Source organism: Eschrichtius robustus, chromosome 2 (assembly GCF_028021215.1).
Source record: "Eschrichtius robustus isolate mEscRob2 chromosome 2, mEscRob2.pri, whole genome shotgun sequence".
Taxonomy (NCBI): Eukaryota; Metazoa; Chordata; class Mammalia; order Artiodactyla; family Eschrichtiidae; genus Eschrichtius; species Eschrichtius robustus.
In genome coordinates this window covers 127,896,699-127,921,449 of record NC_090825.1, presented here as the reverse complement: position 1 = coordinate 127,921,449, position 24,751 = coordinate 127,896,699, and the positions used below count along the sequence as shown (strand labels likewise).

The 24,751-nt window shown below is 45.4% G+C and overlaps 2 protein-coding genes across 2 annotated transcripts in view; one reads left to right on the top strand and one right to left on the bottom strand.

The window, feature by feature from the left end:
• Window positions 1–24,751, bottom strand: part of SLC36A1 (solute carrier family 36 member 1) — a 161,988-nt gene that overhangs the window by 36,686 nt on the left and 100,551 nt on the right. The window lies entirely within an intron of this gene.
• FAT2 (FAT atypical cadherin 2) overlaps window positions 1–24,751 on the top strand; it is a 61,460-nt gene that overhangs the window by 4,743 nt on the left and 31,966 nt on the right. Inside the window, exons 2-10 of the mRNA XM_068536241.1 lie at window positions 283–597; window positions 6,763–6,821; window positions 8,185–8,496; window positions 9,490–9,700; window positions 11,261–11,400; window positions 12,048–12,329; window positions 13,398–13,608; window positions 16,876–20,934; window positions 22,754–22,950. Coding sequence (XP_068392342.1) covers window positions 283–597; window positions 6,763–6,821; window positions 8,185–8,496; window positions 9,490–9,700; window positions 11,261–11,400; window positions 12,048–12,329; window positions 13,398–13,608; window positions 16,876–20,934; window positions 22,754–22,950 — 5,786 coding nt within the window. The remainder of the gene's footprint in view (window positions 1–282; window positions 598–6,762; window positions 6,822–8,184; window positions 8,497–9,489; window positions 9,701–11,260; window positions 11,401–12,047; window positions 12,330–13,397; window positions 13,609–16,875; window positions 20,935–22,753; window positions 22,951–24,751) is intronic.

The following is a 24,751-nucleotide window of genomic DNA, read 5'->3' as shown; positions in this document are numbered from 1 at the left end:
GTCAACTACCATGGTCTTCTGGAAACACTGCATATGCCCACATGCCCGAGTCATGAGCCTATCTTAGCAGATAAAGGCTCTGAGAGGTTCTACAATAAGGATATGAATTTCCCTGTGTTTAACTCAGCAGCTCCCATGCCATATCAGCCATAGTTCCCTTTTCTCGTGGAATACTTATTAATATCCTTTCCACAGTACCATTTCAGGATTGTTAGGTAAAGTGTTTTCTAAAGCTACTTTGAGCTCTAAAATATTTTGGGTTTGGTGATCGACTATCTCTAGGAATGATTCAGACTTTCGCACCCCTGGACCGAGAATTCATGTCCTGCTACTGGCTGACGGTACTGGCAGTGGATAGGGGTTCCACCCCCCGCTCTTCTGTAACTGAAGTCTACATTGAGGTTTTGGATGTCAATGACAACCCACCCCAGATGTCCAGGCCCGTGTTCTACCCCTCCGTCCGGGAGGATGCACCCCTGCACACCTCCGTGCTTCAGCTGGATGCCTGGGACCTGGACTCCAGCTCCAAAGGGAAGCTGACCTTCAATATCACCAGTGGCAACCATATGGGATTCTTTGTTGTTCATCCTCTCACAGGTAAGGACCTCAGAAATCTGGGTGCATAGGATTATCTACAACAGTGCTTCTCAAAGTGTGGTCCTAGAATGGCATCATGAGCATCACCTATGAACTTGTTAGAAAGTCAAGTTCCCAGGCCCCATCTTAGACCTACTGAATCAGAGCTCAGGGTGGGGACCAGAAATCTGTATTTTAATATGACATCCAGAGGATTTTGATGTGTGCTAAGTTCGAGAAGTGCTGCTCAACAAAGTCCATCTCTATGGGAGAATAAGAATATGTCAGTTTTCTTTCCTTGGAGCCTAGGGAAGCTAAGCAGGTTCCCTAGGTGGTCAAGCTGGGACTATTTCAGACCTCCAAGTGCTCCCAACTGACCATTCCTGAGAATCACGAGCCACAGGTTGAATCTCTTAACTCTAGTCCCAAACTGATCTCAAGCCTGCTCACGGCACGGTGGCCACAGAGATCCACTTCAGAGGAACCAACCGTCTCACAAAGGTCTATCCTCGGTCCAAGCCCATCTTGGATGGTTTAGAGGAATCCAGAGGTCATTGGCTTGCAGCCGTGAACCAGATGTAGCCCACAAAGGTGTTCTGTTTGGCCTGCACAAGCTTTAAACAGTGATTTTTCAAGTTGTTGCCAACATTTAAAAATCTGGAAATTTCGCAAAACATTCCAGATTTCTGGTTGTTCTTAAAATAACTAGAAGATCTGGCCACATGGACCGCACATCCCGCAGGGCCACCACTGCCCGGAGCTGACAGCAGCTCCCTGTGCACAGCAGGTGTGTCCTCTGTGCCCACAGTCCCCTCACGCCCGACTGTGTTATTCCCGCCTGCTTCCTGCAATTATGCTGCCTGCCTGGCTCCCAGCAGAAGGTGAGAGCCAGCTCCCATTGCTGCAGGTACGGCTCCAAGGCCACATGTCCCTCTTGACCATGAACAACAACCCTACTGCAGAGAAGGCTGACATTCTCTCCTTTGAACCCAACTTCCCATTCTCCAGCTCCAACTGACTCTTGTCCTGGAAGGACAGAAGTCTGGCAAGATTGGAGGAAGGAGAAGGGGAGAGTGCTGGCAGCAGCTTCCTGACCCTTAAGGCAAAAGGGAGTCAGGAGGAGTGATGGGCCTGGGGATCCTGAGGCAGACAGTGGGCGGGCGATACAAGTGCCTCTTTGCCCTGTGACATCTGTTTGGAAACTTTGACCTCAGGGAGTGAATTAGTCCTCCTAGAAGGAGGATGCTTTTCTCTTGAAAAACAAGCCTAAGCTGGCTCTCTGCCTGGGCCCCCCCGCTGTCCCTCCCTTTTTGGAAGAGGGAAGAGATCTCTCACCTAAGGCAATAGGTTCTCTACTTCTTCCAAATCCCTGCTCTGTTTACTGTCAACAGTTCCCTGACACCAGGTCTGGCAAAATGCCCCAGAGGGCAGGGAGCTCTGAGTCTTCCTACAGTTGAGAAGAAATTTTTATCAGCATGAACATTTGAAAATAAAATAATAAGTCAGCAATGATCCCCCCCCCACCCACCTTTCTTATCCACATTATATTGTCCTACTTCCATACTTGGATCCCTTGGATGGCTTCCCTATGCCCTTAAGATAAAGCCAGACCCTGCCGTGTCCCACAGACTTGTGCCTGACCGGACCCCTGCTGACCTTTCTGGCTTCATCTTGCCTCTCTTGCTCTATCACTTTCTGGATCCAGCCACATGGCCTGCCTTGGTCCATGCCCTCTCCTGGCACAGGGCCTTTGCACATGCTATTCCTTCTGCCAGGAGTCTCTTCTCTCTGTTTTCAGGCTAACTCCTGCTCTTCTTTCAGATCTTGGCCCAGCTGTTCTTTCCTTAAAAAAGTTTTTCCTGACACTATAATACATCTCCCAGCAGCATCTACTTTTTAAAAACACTTATCACTTAGCACATTATATTCATTTATGTGATTATTTCATTAATTATCCATGTCCTTCACTAGACTTCAAAGGCTTTCCTGAAAAGGAACCTTGATTATTTTTGCCCACTATAATATAAAGTCCTGGCACACAGTAGGACCTCAATAATTGGGAAATGAATGAATGAATCTCTGCCAGCATCCACAATCTTTTGTTAAGCCCAAGACTCATTTATTCAGCAAACGTTTAAAGGTGTCTGCCCTGATGAGGCATTTAAATTACGTGCTGTAGAGAGAGGGGAAGATATAAAACATAATTTCAGGCCTTGAGGAATCCAATCCATCAGGACCATGAAGATCTGGATATAAAAAAAGCTATAGAACCAGTGTAAAGAGTACCACATTGGGACTTCCCTGGTGGTGCAGTGGTTAAGAATCCGCCTGCCAATGCAGGGGACACGGGTTCGAGCCCTGGTCCAGGAAGATCCCACATGCCGCGGAGCAACTAAGCCTATGTGCCACAACTACTGAGCCCACGAGCCACAACTACTGAAGCTTGCGTGCCTAGAGCCCGTGCTCCGCAACAAGAGAAGCCACCGCAATGAGAAGCCCGTGCACCGCAACAAAGAGTAGCCCCCGCTCGCCGCAACTAGAGAAAGCCCACGCGCACGGCAACGAAGAGACAAAGCAGCCCAATAAATTAATTAATTGATTAATTTTTTAAAAAATTATATATAAAAAAAGAGTACCACATTGTTAAAATATGAGTAGATGTGGTGCTGTGACTGTTTATAGGAGAGAGGAAGCTGCTCAGTGTGGTAGACCAGCAACGGCTTCATGGAACAGGGGTGGCTATGCCGAGCTGAAGGATGCAGAGGATTTGACAAGCAGCAGTCTGGCAGGGCACTTGGGCAAGGACCGTGACAGGAGAAATAGCCAGGAGGGAAGAAGACCCAGGTCTTGTTGAAGACAGAGCAAGTACGTCCATTTTCTTTTTTTCTTTTTTTCCTTTTAGTTTTTTCTTCTTTAAAAAATTTTTAATGGTGAAATAATTGTAGACCTACAGGAGAGCTGCAAAGAGAGTTCTCATACACCCATCACTCAGCTTCCCCTAATGTTAACCTAGTACATTTATCAAAACTAAGAATGAATACTGGTGCAAGGCTATTAAGGAGAATACAGACTTTACTAAGATTTCCCCAGTTTTCTCTGCTAACGTCCTTATTCCCATCCAGGACCTCACACTACCTCTAGTCCTCACGTGTCCTTGCTCTCCAGTGTCTGACCGTTCCTCAGTCTTTACTCGTCTTTTATGAGCAAGTAGGCCCATTTTCTAAAGGCATAGCCATTTCCACCACTTATCAAATGTAAGATCTTGGGGAAGTTACTTAACTGCTCTATGTCTGAGTTTGCTCACCAGTAAAATGGAGATAATAATAGCTACCTCTTTGGTGGTTGGGAAGACTAAATGGGTGAATAGACGGAGATATATGAGGAGCTTTGAAGAACGCCTGGACGTGTAAGAGCTCAGTGAGTGCTGGTTCTTATGATTCTGAGGAAGGGCAGAGGGGGGAGAGGAAGCTGGCAGGGTAGGTGGGGTAAGACCTAGATGGCGGTGGGTCAGGGTGAAAAGAGTAGAAGAATCTAGAATCCATTAGAGGTGGAATCAACAGTAGTTATAAAACCACTGGATGAGGGAAGGGACGGAGCGGGAAGGGGCTGAGATGGGGTGACAGCAGGACATTTGTTTGGAGGAGAGAAATGATAAGAGCTGAATCGGCTGAATGCCCGCCTCGTGCCAGGAAGGGTCCTTGGTGGACCCTCACACAGCCCCTTGGGGGTGGTTCTGCCATGTCCCCATCCTACACGGGCACTCCCTGGGAATCCTGACACCAACCTCAGAGGGGAGATGAGGCTGAGAACAGGGGCAATGGCCCAGGAGGCCAGGCAGCAATTCCAGGGACACCGGCCCTGAGAAGATGGGGGGGAGGCAGTGGTGAGAGAAGGGAGAGAGAGAAAAGAAAAACCAGAGATGAAGAAAGAGCGACAGATTCCAAGATGCAAAGAGCGGGGAGGGAGAGAGGAAGCTCTGGGAAGGCAGAGAGAAGGAGGATGGTGAGGGATGAACAGAGAGAGGGGAGAGGGGATGAAGAGAGACCAGCAGCGGGAGGAGAGCAGGACTGAGCCGGAAGGAAGGCTCCCAGCCAGGGCCCTCTCATCCCCACACTCTTCCTGGGGGGCACCCGGATGCTGGGCCTTCCCCATGAGGCCCCTCAGCTTGGGGCCAAGCTGGGTGGGGCACCTGAAACAATATTCACTCTGTCCTAGAGGAATGCATCTTCCTCTCTAGCTGTGGGGCTTTCCAGGAGCCTTCTCGGATTCCTCCCGTGCCTGCCTTCATTGAGGGAAGAAAAGGTGGGATGACACGAAGGCAGGAACATGGCGCAGACAGAGGTCACTCCTCACACCACACTCCCATTTCCAGCACTGGACGCCTCATCCCCAACACCGGATCCCCGTTTCTCTCATGGAGCCCCCATCCCCACACTTCAGTCCATTACTCCATCATTTAATTGCCTAAACAAGATGAAGAAACTTACTGAAAGTTTTTAAAACACCCACTGACCCCCTACCAATAGCTCTGCTTTCATCGAAAAGAGACCTCCCTACCCAGCTAGGACCTCTCAGTCTATGGGCGTGGATGTCCCTCCGGGCCCCCGAAAACCTTGAGCTTGACTTTCCTGATGCTTGCAGAGAACTGGCACCTTCTCGCCTTTATGGCCTCAGTTTATAGCCATAGTGTCTAGAAAATGAAAACCAGAATTACAGATCACTAAGTTCACCTTCCTGAATTTACAGAGGAGCGCTCCTCTGGCTCATCTGTGCCAGCCCGGCATGGGAAGAGCCGGTCCTAGGTCTCAGATGAACAAGAGAATTACAACAAAGGAGTAAAAAGCCACCCCTCTGTGATTTCTCGTGAACTGAAGGCAGTGACCGTGATCCCTGTTGTAACTCCTGATGAGCTGCCTTTTTCACTCAGCAATATACTGTGCTCAGCACCCTCCTCATGGTGAAAGCAGGAAGTAGGTGGGAACCTCCGCTCATGCCATCACCTCAGCTGTCCTCTCCCCTTCCTCTCTTCCCCTCCTTTCTCTCCAGAGTTCCATTTCCCCTTCATGCTCTTGCTCTCCAAAGACGAGAAGAATTCTGATCTAGGCTTTGAGTGTAACCCTTGAATTCATCCCAGTAAAATGGCCCTGGGCAGAAGACCTAAATAGACATTTCTCCAAAGAAGATATACAGATAGCCAACAAACACATGAAAGGATGCTCAACATCACTAATCATTAGAGAAATGCAAATCAAAACTACAATGAGGTATCACCTCACACCGGTCAGAATGGCCATCATCAAAAAATCTACAAACAATAAATGCTGGAGAGGGTGTTGGGAAAAGGGAACCCTGTTGCACCGTTGGTGGGAATGTATATTAATACAGCCACTATGGAGAACAGTATGGAGGTTCCTCAAAAAACTAAAAATAGAACTACCATAGGACCCAGCAATCCCACTACTGGGCATATACCCTGAGAAAACCATAATTCAAAAAGAATCATGTACTGCAATGTTCATTGCAGCTCTATTTACAACAGCCAGGACATGGAAGCAACCTAAGTGTCCATCGAGAGCTGGATGGATAAAGAAGATGTGGCACATATATACAATGGAATATTACTCAGCCATAAAAAGAAACGAATTTGAGTTACTTGTAGTGAGGTGGATGGACCTAGAGTCTGTCATACAGAGTGAAGTAAGTCAGAAAGAGAAAAATACCACATGGTAACATATATATATGGAATCTTAAAAAAAAAAAAAGTTCTGAAGAACCTAGGGGCAGGACAGGAATAAAGACACAGACGTAGAGAATGGACTTGAGGACACGGGGAGTGGGAAGGGTAAGCTGCAACAAAGTGACAGAGTGGCATGGACATATATACACTACCAAATGTAAAATAGATAGCTAGTGGGAAGCAGCCGCATAGCACAGGGAGATCAGCTCAGTGCTTTGTGACCACCTAGAGAGGGGTGGGATAGGGAGGGTGGGAGGGAGACGCAAGAGGGAGGAGGTATGGGGATATACGTATATGTATAGCTGATTCACTTTGTTATAAAGCAGAAACTAACACACCATTGTAAAGCAATTATACTCCAATAAAGATGTTAAATAAATAAATAAATAAAAATAAAATGGCCCTGGGAGCCCTTTGCTCCAGTCTCCCTCCAACCATCTGTCCCCCAGGTCTCCTATCCACTGCCCAGCAGCTGGACCGAGAGAACAAGGATGAACACATCCTGGAGGTGAGTGATGCTGCTGAACCCATCCACTAGATTTGAAAACCTCCTGCAGGAGGCCAGGCTGGAGCCAAGCCAGGCCTTGGGGCCACACGCACGTTTCCAGGCAGCGGCTGAGGAGGGTGCTGACTCAGAGAGGAGTTGCTGCTTAAGCTGAGCCTTGCTGTGGTTGGTGGTGGAGACTCTCAGGGTCTTCGCTGGCTCTCAAGCACTGTGAAGGGAAGGAATCTGAAACCATGTGAGGGCTGGATAGGAAGCACTGATGGATTAGCAATGCCTGCAGTGAGTACAGGAAGACGCAGCAGTACACATGGGCTATGCACTTGTCCGGTCTGCTTCCCAGTCCATCCCTACGCTCTAGAGAGAGTCACCCAAGGTCAGACACTAGGTCAGTAGCAGAGCCAGGATGAAAACCCAGACCTTTGTCCTCTAGCTCTGTGCTCTTTCTAGGACATCTCTGAAATCATATAAGCATCCCTGGCGACCATTCCAATGAGAGGCGTCGGTCTTGACTCAGAGGGGATTAAATCAGAAGGAATCTAGTTATACCCCCTCCTGCACTATCCACAACTAATGAACAAGCATCTCTTCTAGTCTTAAAGACGTCAGCTGGGAGGGACACATATTCCTCAGTAGGAATTTTGCCTTCTATGCTCCCAGTCTCTGGACATTCCCTTTGTATGAAACAGGCATTACTAGTAAGCAGCAGCCAAACGGCCCTCTAGGGACTGAGGCATTCTCCATAGTTCAGTAGAGGCATTTATCTTTAAACAGCAGAATATATTAAGAACTCGGAATCATTTAAAGTGGAAATGTCCCTTCTCATACTGATGCATGGGATGATTTGCCCCTACCTGAAACAGCCCGATTCTGAAATTGTTTTCGTGCCTTTACTCTGTCTCTTGATATCATTTCATGCATTGGGCGGCATGTCTGACTCCAAAGGTACCACCCATGCCTCCATTAACATCTCCTCAATTATTTTTTTCTAACCTCCAGTAGCTTAAGGAAAGCGAGAACAAAGCTTACCAGAATTACAAGCAAATAAAAAGTAAATGGTCTCCGAGAAATGGCCATTTGCCTCCTGAGTAAAGAGTTCTAGCTTTTGTCTAGAGCCTCTACGACTCTTCTTCCAGTTCTTTCTGGTTTCTTTCTCTGTTCTTGCTCGCTTTCCTCTGGGCGACGTTAGCAGAGAGCTGGGTTCCAAGAAGGTGAGGTTATGATAATAAAAATCACGAGCGTATACCAAGCAACAGATGGACGGGTATTTCCGGGCTTTTGAAAGCAGGGGTAGTGGCAGAACTGTGGTGGGTGGCGGTACATATTCACTGCCTTGCGTTTGTCAACTCACACTGGATTCTGTCCCCAGGTGACTGTGCTGGACAACGGGGAGCCCTCCCTAAGGTCCACCTCTAGGGTGGTGGTACGCATCTTGGACATCAACGACAACCCCCCTGTCTTCTCCCACAAGCTCTTCAATGTCCGCCTTCCAGAGAGGCTCAGCCCACTGACCCCTGGGGCTGTGTACAGGCTGGTGGCTTCAGACCCGGATGTGGGTCTCAATGGCAGGGTCACCTACAGTATCGAGGAGAGTGACGAGGGGGGCTTCAGTATCGACCCGGTCACAGGCGTGGTGTCGTCCAGCAGCGTCTTCCCAGCTGGAGAGTACAACATCCTAACGGTAAGGGATGGATGGAGGCCGTGGAGGGGGAGTGGCATACCTGGTCAGGGATTTTCTTTGAGGATACAGGAGGAGGGAGACAGCCTTCAGGCTTGATGGAGGTAGTACCCTCCTCTGTGGCTTTCTCCCAAAGAAACTGGGAATCCCGACTTCAGCCAAAAGATCAAAATTCTGGGCCTTTCTCTTTGAGGGCAATAAGGTCTTTGCCTGGGAAATCCCCCCTATTCTTAGAGACAAAGATTTTGGTGAGAGGAGCAGGGCTTTGAAATCAAGATAAGCCTGGGTTCCAAACCTAGCACTGCCATTTTACAACTGTGTGGCCTTGGACAAGTCACTTAACCCTCGTGAGCCTTTGTTTCATCATCTGTAAGATGGGCATAAGAACATTTTCCTTATAGAAAGCCAATAGAGCAAGTGGCTAGGGCCTCGGCTCTCATGTCAGTAGCCTGAATCCAACCCCAGCCTCACTACTGGCCAGGCAGTCATCCCAGGCAGGTGAATTCACCATGGTGAGCCCCGGTTTCCTCCTGCCAAAGGGAGGTGATAACAGTACCTCTCCGAGGGCTGTCAATAGGATTAAATTAGATATTGCACAAAATGCTTTTAGAGCAGGGCCTGATAATAGGGAGAGCTCAAGAAATTCTAGTTTATTATGTTGATGGCTGTTGGGAAGGGTAAAGGGCCCATGCTTGGAAAGTCCAGTTCAGGAAGTAGCACACAAAGCCTTCAGATAATAGTGGCTTTGATTCATTTTTTACTGCCTATGAGTTTCTGGAGCACAGTTCTATGTTCTGTTCACCACTGTGCCTGCTGCAACTGGCTTGGTGCCTGTTTACGTAAGCTCTCAGCTGTGTGTCGAATGGATGAACCAGTGGACGAAAGGCCAGCTCAGTCAGTCACAGGGTGCTCTGTCTCCTGGCCTGGCCACCTGGGTCTTCTTGTTCCTTAACCCCAACCCTACAGTCAAAGCCTCAACTTCCGGCCTCTTTTCAGGTCAAGGCAACAGACGGTGGGCAGCCACCGCTCTCGGCCAGTGTCCGGCTGCACATTGAGTGGATCCCCCAGCCCCGGCCCTCCTCCACCCCACTGGCCTTTGATGAATCCCACTACAGCTTTACAGTCATGGAGACAGACCCCGTGAACCACATGGTGGGAGTCATCAGTGTCGAGGGCCGACCTGGTCTCTTCTGGTTCAGCATCTCAGGTGAGGGTCCAAGGGTCCCATCCTTGCAGACCAGCCCTAGTCCTTAGGACACAATCCTCCTGAGCCCTCTCAAGGTCACGCTCCATGGCAGCTGCTGTTTTGGCCATGAGTGGTGATTGCCTCTTCCCTGGTCCTTTGGGGCAGTGGGTAGTCAGACCACTGCTTCTGCCAAGCTTTCCTTCACACCAGCTGTGATCTCAGGTGCAACCTCCACGGTCTCACTGGTAACCCCAGCCAGAGCCAGACAGGGCCTCAGTTATCCCGAGTTCCTGAGAGACCTAAGACAGTGGTCCAGAGAGACCCAGAGGAGAAAGCACAAGTTTTATGTTTCCTCTTCTGCCTCAATGTGAACATCAGTGTAGAGCTGACTTCATTGACCATGAGCCCGAGGCCAGCTGTACCCTGGGGCCCTGCTTAACGTTCTGGTCCCAGGTTCCATCCTCAAGATCAGGGAAAGGGTCCATTCTTGTAGTAGGAGACACTTGGGTCCAAGCTCTCATGGCCTCCTCTGAAATTCCTTTCTGTTTCTAAATCAAGATTTTGTTAAAACATCTTGGGGTGGGGCATGGTTCATAGATTCCTTTGGGAACCTGATGAATGTTTAGGTCTTCTTCCCAGAAAGATGCATGCGATTGCACGTGCGCGCGCGCGCGCGCACACACACACACACACACACACACACACACACACACACACACCCCTGCATGCAAATTTAGGGGTTTTATAGATTCTCTGAAACCCAGTCAGGGATTCCAGGTCAAGAATCTCTAATCTAAGCTTCAGTACCCCCTGAACCATGAAGTCCTATTACAGAGATTCCCAGCCTGCTTCAGAGGTTGGATACCAGCCTGTCTCAAGCTTTTTGACCTCCTAGATTTACTTCTGGTTCTGATTCACTGCTCTTTTTAAGTATTTGACTTTTTTTCTTATAGAACATTTAGAAAACACAAATGAGTACAGAGAAGAGAATAAAAATCACCTAAACTCCCACCAATCCGAAGATAATCCCGTTATCATTTTTATGTTTCCCTCTAGTCTTTTTCTTTATACACCCATACACTTAGGATTATATGAAAATATTGTCATATAACCTTTTAAAATATAATATATCATGAACATATTTCCATGTCACTAAACAAATTTCTACGAGCAGACATTTAAATAGCTGCATGCTAATTCTATATTTTGGATTCTCATAGTTTATTAAAACAATTCCCTCTTGTTGAACAGAGTTACTTCCATTTTTTCCTGTGTCTAAGCTGCTTTAGACTATGCAAACTACTTGTAAGCCATGATGCAGAGCTCCATTACTCCTGCATGTTTCAATGCTGGTAGCAGAATACATTCTAGCGCAAATTTTGGTCTTCCTCTGGGACTCTTCAGTCCTTATAAGTGTACCTTTTCCTGAATCATCACTTGGATCTTCAAAATAATTTGACAATAAGTTGAGAGGATCAACTACCACCTCCTCTAGATCTGCCAGCCACATCCCATAGTGCTTGTGTTACTACTGCCTACATCACTGAGGTCGTGTGTGCTTTCCTCCTACCACCCGTCCAGGTGGGGACAAGGACATGGACTTTGACATTGAGAAGACCACAGGCAGCATTGTCATCGCCAAGCCTCTCGATACAAGGAGGAGGTCAAGCTATAACTTGACCGTGGAGGTGACTGATGGGTCCCACACCATTGACACCCAGGTGAGAGGCCTCACTGGGAACCCTGAGTTGAGAGGAGATGGGAGGCCTCCTTGGTTGGAAGGCAGCTGTGCTCACCACTGTGCCACCATTGCACACTGGGGCCTCTTTGGTTGGGATGAGGATACAGAAGGCTCTCTGTGCATGTGGTGTACCTCAAAGAATACAGAATTTGGAATCAAGGTTCTGTGCTCTAGTCTTGTCTGATCACTCTCTATGTCTGTGATCTTGGGAGAATTCTTGTTCCCACTGTGGATCTCTATATAATGAGGGGTTTTGTCTAAATGAGCAGTTTTTAATTAAAGGTAGAGTGCCACAGGGGCTACCATAGACATAAGGAATGATGGTAAGTGGGGCTCTGGATTTCTACTCTGGTTTCAGCCAGTTTTATTTGTTTCATATACTGGAATTTCACCCAAAAAATTGCATCTGAAGAAAAGGCCCTTTAACAAGAATTTTGTTTTTGAAAACCACGGAACTGCATACCATCTGAAAGCCCTGTGATTTTGAAATCCTATCATTCATTCAACAAATATTTATCAAGTGACTGCTATGTGCCAGGCCCAGTTGTTATGGTGGAGAACCAGACAGACGAGGTTCCTGACCCCCTGGAGCTTACAGTCTATCTTCTCTTTCATTCTCCTCCCTAGGTCTACATCTTCATGATTGCCAATGTTAACCACCATCGGCCCCAGTTTTTGAAGCCTCATTATGAGGTCAGAGTTCCCCAGGACACACTGCCTGGAGTTGAGCTCCTCCAAGTCCAGGCTACTGATCAAGACAAGGGCAAGGGCCTCATCTACACCATACACGGCAGCCAAGACCCGGGAAGTGCCAGCCTCTTCCAGCTGGACCCAAGTAGTGGTGTCCTGGTAACTGTGGGGAAATTGGACCTGGGCTCGGGGCCTTCCCAGCACACACTGACAGTTATGGTGAGTTAACTGAAAAACTGGGTAAGGATGTGCTTGCATGCGATGTGTGGGGTGGACATGCTAGGAGGCGTGCTGAAGGTTCCCTTTCTCCTGCTGAGCCAGATGTACTGATGCTCATAATGATAATCCATGAGATGAGTTGTGACACTTCACAGCCTGCCAGAGGCACCTTCCATAATGGATGCCTGGGAGTGAGGAAAGAGATGGGACAGCTGCCAAAGAACCCCCTGCAAACTTGGCTTTTTCTGGGCTCACTCCAAATATCCCCCAAGAATTCTCTCCTTGCTCCATGACTGCATGATCACACAAACTCACATAGCGTCAGAGCTGGGAGGGACCCAGAGACCATCCCACCCAGAACAAGTAGGTATATAGGGCACAAATGAAGGAGGACTTGACTCTTAGGGTCACGTGCCTGCAGTTTTATGACCCTGAGAGTGACAGCTTCCTTAAATTTATGCCCTACATACCTCATTTGCCTCACTCTAGTCCCAGCCCTGGTCCCACCCATTTCTCTTATCTTACACCTGAGGCCCATAGAGGAAGAGAGACTTGCTCACCATCATACAGTTCTTTACAATGGAACCCAAATCAGAGCCAAGCCTTCCCGACTCAAGGTTCTTATGTGTTAGTTTATCATCATCTGGGCACTTAAATATGTATTAAAGGCTCTGAGAAGTCCTGCAGCAAAGAAAACTTCAACTTCATTTTAGTTCAGTGCTCCCTAAATTTATTTGACCATAGAATTTTTTTTTTCCTAAATAATGTGTTGACATCTTGAAGAACTAATATTCTCTGAGAACCAATTTGGAAAATACTGCTTCTCTGCTTATTTCTGCCTTTCTCCTGAAACGGAATTATCCCTGAAAATAGCTAAGCCTAATAATCACGAATCGATAAATTTATTTAAGAAGAAAAAAGAACGTAACTGAGAGCAAAATTTAAAGGAATACAGAGAGTTACAATTGTGTGCCTTTTTCACTGGCATTCTCTGTCATCGACCTTAATCTAACCGTGCCTCCTCCCATTCCACTTGCTGCTCATCCCATTGACCCCTTGGACCCACAGGTTCGCGACCAGGAGATGCCCATCAAGAGGAACTTTGTGTGGGTGTCCATTCACGTGGAGGATGGAAACCTCCACCCTCCTCGCTTCACCCAGCTCCACTATGAGATGAGTGTTTCTGACACCACAGCCCCCGGAACAGAGCTGCTCCAGATCCGAGCCATGGATGGTGACCGGGGAGCCAATGCTGAGGTCCACTACTCCCTCCTCAAAGGTGAGAGGCCTGAGTTCGGGACATGAGGGGAGGGACCTTGGCAGTAAGGGAAAGCACCAGAGGCATGGATGTGCAAGTTATTCAAGTGCCAAGCTCACTAAGCTTTGGCAAATTATCATTCTAAAGCACTCCCTGGGACTATAGTGACCTAAGTTAATGCACTTTCAAAGGTGGAAAGAACAGTAACAAAGGATTACTCAAGTTATGGGAGAATTTACATAGAGAATACATATATATTCACCAACAACCACACATGTAAAGGATGCTTATGAAGTCCATGCAACATTTTAAAAGATAACATCTTTGTGTATGTACAATAAAAGGGACCTATAAATACTTGATAAGATATACGGCATAGTTTTAGGAGTATTTTCTTCTAAGGCCACATCATGATTTCACATCTATTATATATTTTTTAACCTTAAAAATAGGAATATTATCTGTGCCAGAAACTCGTTGTAAAGATTAAAAGAGAAAATGTATGTTAACACATGCTGTAAACTGTAAAATATTATACAAGTGCCAGGGGTTATTACTATCATTGATAAGTGTTAATTATAAGTAGTTAATAGGACAAAAATGATAATATCCACTACCCAACTAATTAATCACGGTTAGATTAAGGTCGATGACAGAGAATGCCAGTGAAAAATACACACAATTGTAACACTCTGTATTCCTTTAAATTTTGCTCTCAGTTATGTAATGTCTGATAATTCATAATTGATATTAAATAATTATTGTTATCTTTAATATTCATTAATACTTCATAGAGCTAGCTGCTGTGGACAATCAAAGATGAGAGTGACTTGCTCTCTGCCCTAAAGGGGCATAATAATGTTCATTTATTGCTTGTCAGTATCTTATATACTTTAAGGATTCAGAACTTTTTACATTTTCTTTTTTTGAAGAAATGGAAGTTGTCATACCGTGTCATACGGCAGAAATCTATTCATCCCTGAGGAATAATAATACAAATTATAACCCATTAATTGCTTACTTTTTGTGACTTATGAAGTATAATCACATCTTTTATCTCACTAACAACCTCATTGATATCATTAATTTTATTTTACAGATAGGGTTAGTTTTAAAATATTCTTCTGATTATAGAAGTAACACATGCTGATTCTTTAAAACCTGGAAAAACCAGGAATGTATGAAGGAGAAAATAACATTCAGACATGGTTCTCATGACCTAGAGAAAATAATTTCATGTATTTCCCTCTTATTTTATTCTATGCATCTTTCTGCAGTGGTAAGATCAAAATGAATATACGATTTTGTTCCCTAATTTTTTCTCTCAGCAGTAAAATAAAAAATTATGATTATGTTAAATAGTTTACTTGGCTACTTTTAATGGAACTACTTTTAAATTGCTGTTTACTCATTAAAACCATGTTCTTTGACCGAACGTAGGATTTGTATCACAAAGGCAAATTGGGAAATCACCTCACTAGTCAGCTGGAAAAGGGCTTCCATGAGTGGGAGAATAAGATGGAAGGTTTTGTGGTAAAGCCTGGCTATTTACTTTGCCACTGAAATAATAAAATATCATAAAATATGATAAATGAAATAAGAATAGTAATAAGCAGTACTCCTCTGAGTGAAGGACCTGTACCCCTGAGCAAAATTATTCAGGTGTACGTCATGGTGTTAAACAGGTAATGGTCTCATCACAAGAAAAAAATGTATTTGTAACTATGTCAAGTGATGGATGTTAACTAAATTTATTGTGGTGGTCATTTCACAATATATACTTATATATATATCAAATTATGTTGTACACCTTTAATGCAATGTTATATGTCAATTATATCTCAATAAAACTGTAAAGAAGTACCAGTTATGCAAGCTGAATACGTTCTAGAGATCTCTGTATGACATTGTGCTTATAGTTAACAATACTGTACTCTAACCTCTAAAAATTCAAGAGGGTAAAATCTCATGTTACCTGTTCTTACCACAGTATTAAAAAAGGAAAGGAAAAAAAGGATAGTTGCAGTCCAAGTAAGGTCAGACTCTAAAAACTGTGATAACTTTGAGAATTTTTTTTTAGGAAAATATGATTAGTTTTCAACATTATCTTTTGTGAACTATGTAATGTCGCATAATCACAACTTTCCTCAAAACTTAAATTTGAAATGGTACTATGTATTTATCTAAATAAACATTACATTTAAAAAGGATTACAAAAATGATAGGTAATCAGACATGGAGAAATTACTCCATTTTCGATTCTCATTTGGGCTTCCTCATAAGTCAAGGAAGACTCCTTTGGGTACTAGAATCTCTTCAGTTCTCTAATACTCTCTACTCTTCGCCAAAGAAAGCCTGTAGTTCTCAGGCCCAGACCCTTTTAGCAAGCAATAGATTTTAAGAAAATATTTTCCATTGACTGGTTTTTACGGTAACCTCTTATTTATGACAAGCAATAATGGTTTTCTTTTTAAAGTACCAATATAAAGTTGCCTGTTAAAAATATTTTAAATTTAAAAAATAAACCAATTTAGAGTAAAATATCCATTAAATAATGATATAAATCATATACTATACTATTGTATAGGTAGTGGCTGAATATTAAAAAAAATTGTAAAGGTGGTGTGAGAATGCCTGAATTTTAGGAAATCCAGGTGTGGTGGAAAGGGCATTTGATCAGAAGCCTCAAGATCTGTGTGTGCTACCCAGTCCCTCCCCACTCAACCCGTTGCCACTCACTCCCAAGCCTGACAATGGACTTTCCCACAATAGACTATACGAGGACTAGACAAGGTGGTTTTTCCAGTCCGTATCAGTTTTGACAATTTATGACTCCATATTTACAATATTCATCTATCAAGTATATAATCAAAGCTATTACAAGTTATCTAAAGAATGGGTTAAAATTCTAAATAATGTAACTGAAGTTTGTCCTGTAAAAGTCAACACTGAAATACAGAGTGGAGTGTGCTTTTCCTACAAAGTATGTCTCGTTTCTTTGCTCCAAAAACCTACTACTGCTTTGGTTTATAGCTTAAGTTGCAGCCCAAACACTTAGTGATCATTGAAGCTTCTATTTATGGAGCACCTAATATGAAAACCACATAAGGAATTTTGTAAAGTATATATCTACCCTACACATTATATCATAATTAAATCCAGGGTGGGGCAGGATGTGGATTTTGCCCTGTCCAACTTCTGTGCGATTGCCTTTTACTGATCTAGAAAGCCTAGTTGGTACCTCTTGAGGGTGTGGTAAACTTCAATTTATCTTGTCTTTTGTTTCAGGGAACAGCGAAGGTTTCTTCAACATCAATGCCCTACTAGGCATCATAACTCTAGCACAGACACTTGATCAGGCAAATCATGCCCAGTATACTCTGACAGTGAAGGCAGAAGATCAAGGCTCCCCACAATGGCATGACCTGGCTACAGTGATCATTCATGTCTACCCCTCAGATAGCAGTGCCCCCATCTTTTCAAACTCCGAGTACTTTGTAGAGATCCCTGAATCAATCCCTGTTGGTTCCCCAATCCTCCTTATCTCAGCTACAAGCTCCTCAGAAGTTACCTATGAGTTAAGAGAGGGAAACAAGAATGGTGTATTTTCCATGAACTCATATTCTGGACTCATTTCTACCCAGAAGAACTTGGACCATGAGAAAATTTCATCCTACCAGCTGAAAATCCGAGGCAGCAATATGGCAGGTGCATTTACTGATGTCATGGTTCTTGTTTATATCATTGACGAAAATGACAATGCTCCCACGTTCTCAAAGTTGACTTTTGTGGGCCAAATTAGTGAAGCAGCTGCACTGAACAGCATGATAGTGGATGAAAACAACAACCCCCTTGTGATCCGTGCCTCTGACAGTGACAAAGAAGCTAATTCCTTGTTGGTCTATAAAATTTTGGAGCCAGAAGCTCTGAAGTTTTTAAAAATCGATCCCAGCATGGGAACCCTAACCACTGTATTAGAGTTGGATTACGAGAGCATGCCCTCTTTCCAATTCAACGTCTTTGTCCATGACCAAGGAAGCCCTGTCTTATTTGCACCCACGGCTGCCCAGGTCATAATCAATGTCAGAAATATAAATGACTGTCCTCCCAGGTTCTCAGACCAGATATATGAAGTAGCAGTACTGAAGCCCATCCACCAGGGTATGGAGCTCCTCATGGTGCAGGCCAGTGACGATGACTCAGAAGTCAATTATAGCATCAAAACTGGCAATGCTGATGAAGCTGTTGCCATCCATCCCATTACTGGTCGCGTATCTGTGTTGAATCCTGCTTTGCTGGGACTCTCTCGGGAGCTCATCGTCAAGGCTTCTGATGGCCTGTATCAAGATACTGCACTAGTAAAAATTTCTTTGACACAAGCCCTTAACACAAGCTTACAGTTTGACCAGGATGTCTACAGGGCAACAGTGAAGGAGAATTTGCTGGACAGAAAGGCACTGGTGATTCTTGGTGCCCAGGGCAACTGTTTGAATGACACCCTATCTTACTTTCTCTTGAATGGCACAGATATGTTTCATATGGTCAAATCAGCAGGCGTGTTGCAGACAAGAGGTGTGGCGTTTGACAGAGAACAGCAGGACACTCATGAGGTGGCGGTGGAATTGAGGGACAGTCGGACACCTCAGCGGGTGGCTCAGGCTCTGGTCCAAGTCTCTGTTGAGGATGTCAATGACAATAGCCCTGAATTTAAACATCTGCCCTACCACACAATCATCCAAGATGGCACAGAGCCAGGGGACGTCCTCTTTCAGGTATCTGCCACTGACCAGGACTTGGGGGTGAATGGTGCTGTCACATATGCATTTGCAGAAGATTACAGATATTTTCGAATCGACCCCTATGTTGGGGACGTATCATTAAAGAAACCCTTTGATTATCAAGCTCTAAATAAGTATCACCTCAAAGTCATTGCTCAAGATGGAGGAACCCCATCCCTCCAGACTGAGGAAGAGGTACTTGTCATTGTGAGAAATAAATCCAACCCACTGTTTCAGAGTCCTTACTACAAAGTCAGAGTGCCTGAAAATATCACACTCTATACCCCAATTCTCCACACCCAGGCCCGGAGTCCAGAGGGACTCCGGCTCATCTACAACATTGTGGAGGAAGAGCCCTTGATGCTGTTCACCGCTGACTTTAAGACTGGTGTCCTAACAGTGACAGGCCCTTTGGACTATGAGTCTAAGACCAAACATGTGTTCACAGTCAGAGCCACAGACACAGCTCTGGGGTCATTTTCCGAAGCCACGGTAGAAGTCCTGGTGGAGGACGTCAATGATAATCCTCCCACTTTCTCTCAATTGGTCTACACCACTTCAATCTCAGAAGGTTTGCCTGCTCAGACTCCTGTGATCCAACTGTTGGCTTCTGACCAGGATTCAGGGCAGAACTGTGATGTGTCTTACCAGATTGTAGACGATGGCTCGGATGTTTCCAAATTCTTCCAGATCAATGGGAGCACAGGGGAGATGTCCACAGTTCAAGAGCTGGATTATGAAGCCCAACAACACTTTAATGTGAAGGTCAGGGCCATGGATAGAGGAGACCCCCCACTAACTGGCGAAACCCTTGTGGTTGTCAATGTGTCTGACATCAATGACAACCCCCCAGAGTTCAGGCAACCTCATTATGAAGCCAATGTCAGTGAGCTAGCAACCTGTGGACACCTGGTTCTCAAAGTCCAAGCTCTTGACCCCGACAGCAGGGACGCCTCCCGCCTGGAGTACCTGATTCTTTCTGGCAACCAGGACAGGCACTTCTCCATTAACAGTTCATCGGGAATAATTTCTATGTTCAACCTTTGCAAAAAGCACTTGTACTCTTCTTACAATTTGAGGGTAGGTGCTTCTGATGGGGTCTTCCGAGCAACTGTGCCTGTGTATATCAATACTACAAATGCCAACAAGTACAGCCCAGAGTTCCAGCAGCATGTTTATGAGGCAGAATTAGCTGAGAATGCAAAGGTGGGAACCAAGGTGATTGAGTTGTTAGCCATAGACAAAGATAGTGGTCCCTATGGCACTGTAGATTACACCATCATCAATAAACTAGCAGGTGAGAAGTTCTCCATAAACCCCAGTGGCCAGATCACCACTCTGCAGAAATTGGATCGGGAAAATTCCACAGAAAGAGTCATTGCTATTAAGGTCATGGCTCAGGATGGAGGAGGACGAGTGGCCTTCTGCACTGTGAAGATCATTCTCACGGATGAAAATGACAACCCCCCACGGTTCAAAGCATCTGAGTACACTGTATCCATTCAATCCAACGTCAGTAAAGACTCCCCAGTCATCCAGGTGCTGGCCTATGATGCAGACGAAGGTCGGAATGCAGATGTCACCTACTCAGTGGACTCAGTGGAGGACTTGGAAGACGAGGTCATTGAAGTCAACCCAACCACTGGTGTTGTCAAGGTGAAAGAGAGCCTGGTGGGATTGGAAAATCGGGCTTTTGACTTAAAAATCAAAGCCCAAGATGGGGGCCCTCCTCACTGGAACTCTCTCATGCTGTTACGACTTCAGGTGGTTCCTAATGAAGTATCCTTGCCCAAATTTTCTGAACCTCTATATACATTTTCTGCATCGGAGGACCTTCCAGAAGGGTCTGAAATTGGTTCTGTTAAAGCAGTGGCAGCCCAAGATCCAGTCATCTATAGTCTAGTGCAGGGCACCACACCAGAGAGCAACAAGGATGGCATCTTTTCCTTGGACCAAAACACAGGGGTTCTAAAGGTGAGGAAGGCCATGGATTATGAGTCTACCAAATGGTACCAGATTGATTTGATGGCACATTGCCCCCATAATGACACTTACTTGGGTTCCTTGGTCTCTGTCAACATCCAAGTGAAGGATGTCAATGACAATAGGCCTGTATTTGAGGCTGATCCATATAAGGCTGTTCTCACTGAGAATATGCCAGTGGGGACCTCAGTCATTCAAGTGACTGCCAATGATCAGGACACTGGGAATGATGGCCAGGTGAGCTATAGGCTGCCAGTGGACCCTGGCAGCAATATCCATGAGCTCTTCGCCGTTGACAGTGAAACTGGCTGGATCACCACACTCCAGGAACTTGACTGTGAGACCAGCCAGATCTACCACTTTTATGTTGTGGCTTATGACCATGGCCGGACCATCCAGCTATCTTCTCAGGTCCTGGTTGAAGTCTCCATTACAGATGAGAATGACAATGCCCCCCGATTTGCTTCTGAAGACTACAGAGGATCTGTGGTTGAGAACAGCGAACCTGGTGAACCTGTGGCCACTCTTAAAACTTTGGATGCTGATATCTCTGAGCAGAACAGACAGGTCACCTGCTATATCACAGGTAAGTACACCTATCTTGGAACAGAGGCACTGGGGTGCATTGAAAAAAGTCCAATAAGAGGTTCCCTAAGACATGGCTCTGCCACTCATTAGCAATGTGACCTTGGGTAAATCACTTAACCTCCCAAGACCTCAACTGCTCCATCTATAGACTTGGCATGCCTGTTCTCATTCAACTCACAGGGATGCTGGTAAGATCTAACTTGAAAAAGCTTTGAGAGCCCCCTATACATTGCGAAGTGCATTGTAAAGAGGATTTCTTATTACCTTAGATGGAGTAGATAGACTAGAAGTGAGATTCTGCAACTGTTCTCAGTTAGCTTCTGGGAGGCAGAGAGGGAATCAATAGTTGTGTGGTCCATGAAAACTCTGTGAGGTGACTGTCCTTGTAGAGTAGTATTCTGCCTAGGGCAAGTTGTTGATAGTAGAAAACGCTGCCTAGTCAACCATAGTACTTAAGTGTTGGAGCAAAAACACTTTCTTGGATATGATTCCAGCCCAATCCCCTCATTTCATACATGGGAGAACCAAAGCCCAGATAGGGGAAGAAACTCAGCCAAGGTCACACTCCAAGCTTGCATCAGGGCTGGATTAAAACCATACCCTACAAACTGCTTTCCCCAGTGGATACCTCTTGTAAACCTACATTTCCCCAATCTCTGCCCAGTGGCTAAATGAGCCAATTGGTGGCTAAAAGAGAGTTTCTTTACTCCTCAGTGTCCCTTTCCCCATCTCCCGGATACCATGTCATTCCATTCCCATAGTCATGGTTTCTTCTGCTATCACATCTGTCTGGTGGAGAGTTAATGAGCCTAAAGTTCCAACCAAGAATCATAGACTCCTGGAGACAGATCCTGGATCAGAGCTGTTTGAAATATGGAGTCTTAGTGAAATAGAATCTTGTCATCTTATAATATCAGACTCTTAAAAACACAAAAGTCTTAAAATCTCTGAATAATAGAATAATAAATGTCAATATATCATCAACGCTTGGAATAGTTTAATCTTAGGACTCTGGAATCTTAGAATCTCAAAAATCCATCTCTCCTCTCAGTGATTGGTATCAAGGAAAGGTAACTCAGAAGCAAATCTAGTGATCCATCTGAACCTCCACTTAGCCTGTGTCCTCAGTCATAAAATAAAGCCTCAGAGAGTTTATTTATTTATTTATTTATTTATTTAATTTATTTTTGGCTGCATCGGGTCTTCGTTGCTCCGTGCGGGCTTTCTCTAGTTGCGGCGAGTGGGGGCTACTCTTTGCTGTGGTGCACGGGCTTCAGTAGTTGTGGCACGTGGGCTCAGTAGTTATGGTGCACGGGCTTAGTTGCTTCACAGCATGTGGGATCTTCCCGGACCAGGGCTCGAACCCGTGTCCCCTGCATTGGCAAGCGGATTCTTAACCACTGCGCCACCAAGGAAGCCCCCGCAGAGAGTTTTTACTGATCACTTCCCACCCCTCCACTGTTGAACAGATACTAGATACTAGACGGTTCTTTTCTAGAATTGCAATCTGCTTCCCTTTAACTTCCTCCGATGCCTTCCAATGCACAAAAATAAAAAACCTGCCCTTCAGCCACATATTTTGGAGCAGTGTTTCTTGCAGTGATAATTCCATTTAATGGAGGCCTTTGAAGTTGGTAGAGGCTTCATAACACCAGATAAACTGACTCGTTGCAGAATTATGGGTCCTTAGTTAAGGGAGGAAATTTTTGCCTTTCCCAACAATCCTAAAAAAAGTGTCAGGTGGGCAGCCACATAGGGCACAAAGCCTGGTTTGTCCCTGTTGCTTGGATTCAGGAAACTCTGTCCCATCTTTTTAGAGGGAGACCCCCTGGGCCAGTTTGGCATCAGCCAAGTTGGGGATGAGTGGAGGATTTTCTCGAGGAAGACCCTGGACCGTGAGCACATGGCCAAGTACTTGCTCCGAATCACAGCTTCCGATGGCAAGTTCCAGGCTTCAGTCCTCGTGGAGATCTTTGTCCTGGACATCAATGATAACAGCCCGCAGTGCTCAGAGGTGAGAGCCTGGTGAGGGTGGGGGAGGAGTAGAGGCAAGGAAGCTGGAGTGAAGGGCAAGAGGAAGGAGAAGAACTCAGGGTACCATCTCTGGGACTGGACATCGTTGACCACACTTGCCCTTGCTTCTCCTTGGCTGGCCTCGTAGACTAGTGCCCTAGGCAAGGGCGATTCTAGGTGATTCCTCCTGCCCCCCCCCCGCAAAGGGATGTCACCAAGCTCTTTAGGACCCATGGTCCATACCTCTTCCCCTACACTCCATAAAAAGATCCTTTTCTCCGCAAAACATATCCAGAAGTAGAGTAACTTCTTCATTCTCCAAACAGCCTGCTATGCCCAGTGGGAAAGCCCCTCCACTGCTCAGCTTGTTAGCATGGCTCATTGTTATCAAATACATCCAAAGAGACCTGCCCCAGAGACGCCCCACACCACTCGCCATGCCTATATGGGCCTATCCCTACATATGGATAGGTTATACAGACCAACAGAGACCCTACTCCAGGTTATATGTATAAACAAACATGCAGACAGGGCAGTTACACTTTTGAGAAGGGAGACTTTCCTGAGGACTTCATGTAATTCAACACTAAATTTCCCAAGGAAAATGCTGAATGGTGTGTGTGTGTGTGTGTGTGTGTGTGTGTGTGCGCGCGCGCACGCACGCGCGCGCGTGCACATGCGTAAGGAGAGGAACTGCATTCTTAGAGGGCATAAATCAACAACCACTGTCATGTAGCATTTCTTTTAAACATTTTTTTTAAACACAGTAAATAATTTTTAACTTTAGGGAGATTTGCATTACTTCAAAGTTTGCAGATAAAGTTAAACTATTAACATTTAAATTTTATAACATCAAATTAGCATAATTCAAATTTATATAAAATCCAGCTATTTAGTATATATACATAAATGCAAACTAATACGTAGGTACTCACACACATGCATAGTCAAAGGATCATGTACAACTCTCTATAAATATGCAAATACCTATATATATATATATATATATATATATATATATATATATATATATATATACACACAAGGATACACATAAGCATACACCTACATACCCACAACATTCATCCATAAGTATACCCATCCATATACACAAATGTACATCTATAACTCACACATACTTACATATGCATGTGAATATATATATACTTCAATTCTTCATACTTTATTTGTCCACACACATATATACGGACACACACCTTGGAACACACAAAAATCATATATCCTATCACCTTTTCTTCCACTGTCTTCCACGCTCCAACCTCATAGAAGCAGAGTAGAAAAAGAGAACCTGGGTTATCAAGTGGGGTGCATGGAAAAAGTCTTTGCAGGATCCAAGATGACCAATTTTTGGGTGGTCTCAGAAGGGCAGCCTTTTGGGGGAGAATGGTAGCCACACCTTCCTCCTCTTTCCCCTCAGCATCCTTCCAACCAGCCTGCACCCTCCCCATGCTGGAAGAGGCTGGGGCCAAGTTCACCCTGGCCTTCTCAGAGGTGGTCAATAGCATCACCAGAGCCAGGGGAAGGAGGCCTGGGGTCTGTCTCCACACAGCCCCCCAGGCACAAAGCCCCCACCTGGAGCACGTACAGGTGTCCATGCTCAGCCACACCATGCAGTGGGGGGACTGGTTTGCTTGGAAGCTGTGCCCAGAGCCAGCAGCTGGAAGAGCACTGGGTTCTCAGGGAACTCCAGCCTCTCCCCTGTGCCACCCCTTCTGCAATGTGGCCCCTGTGGAGTAACAGATTGTGGCAGGTCCTTCTAGCCCTGAGTGTGAGCTTTCAGA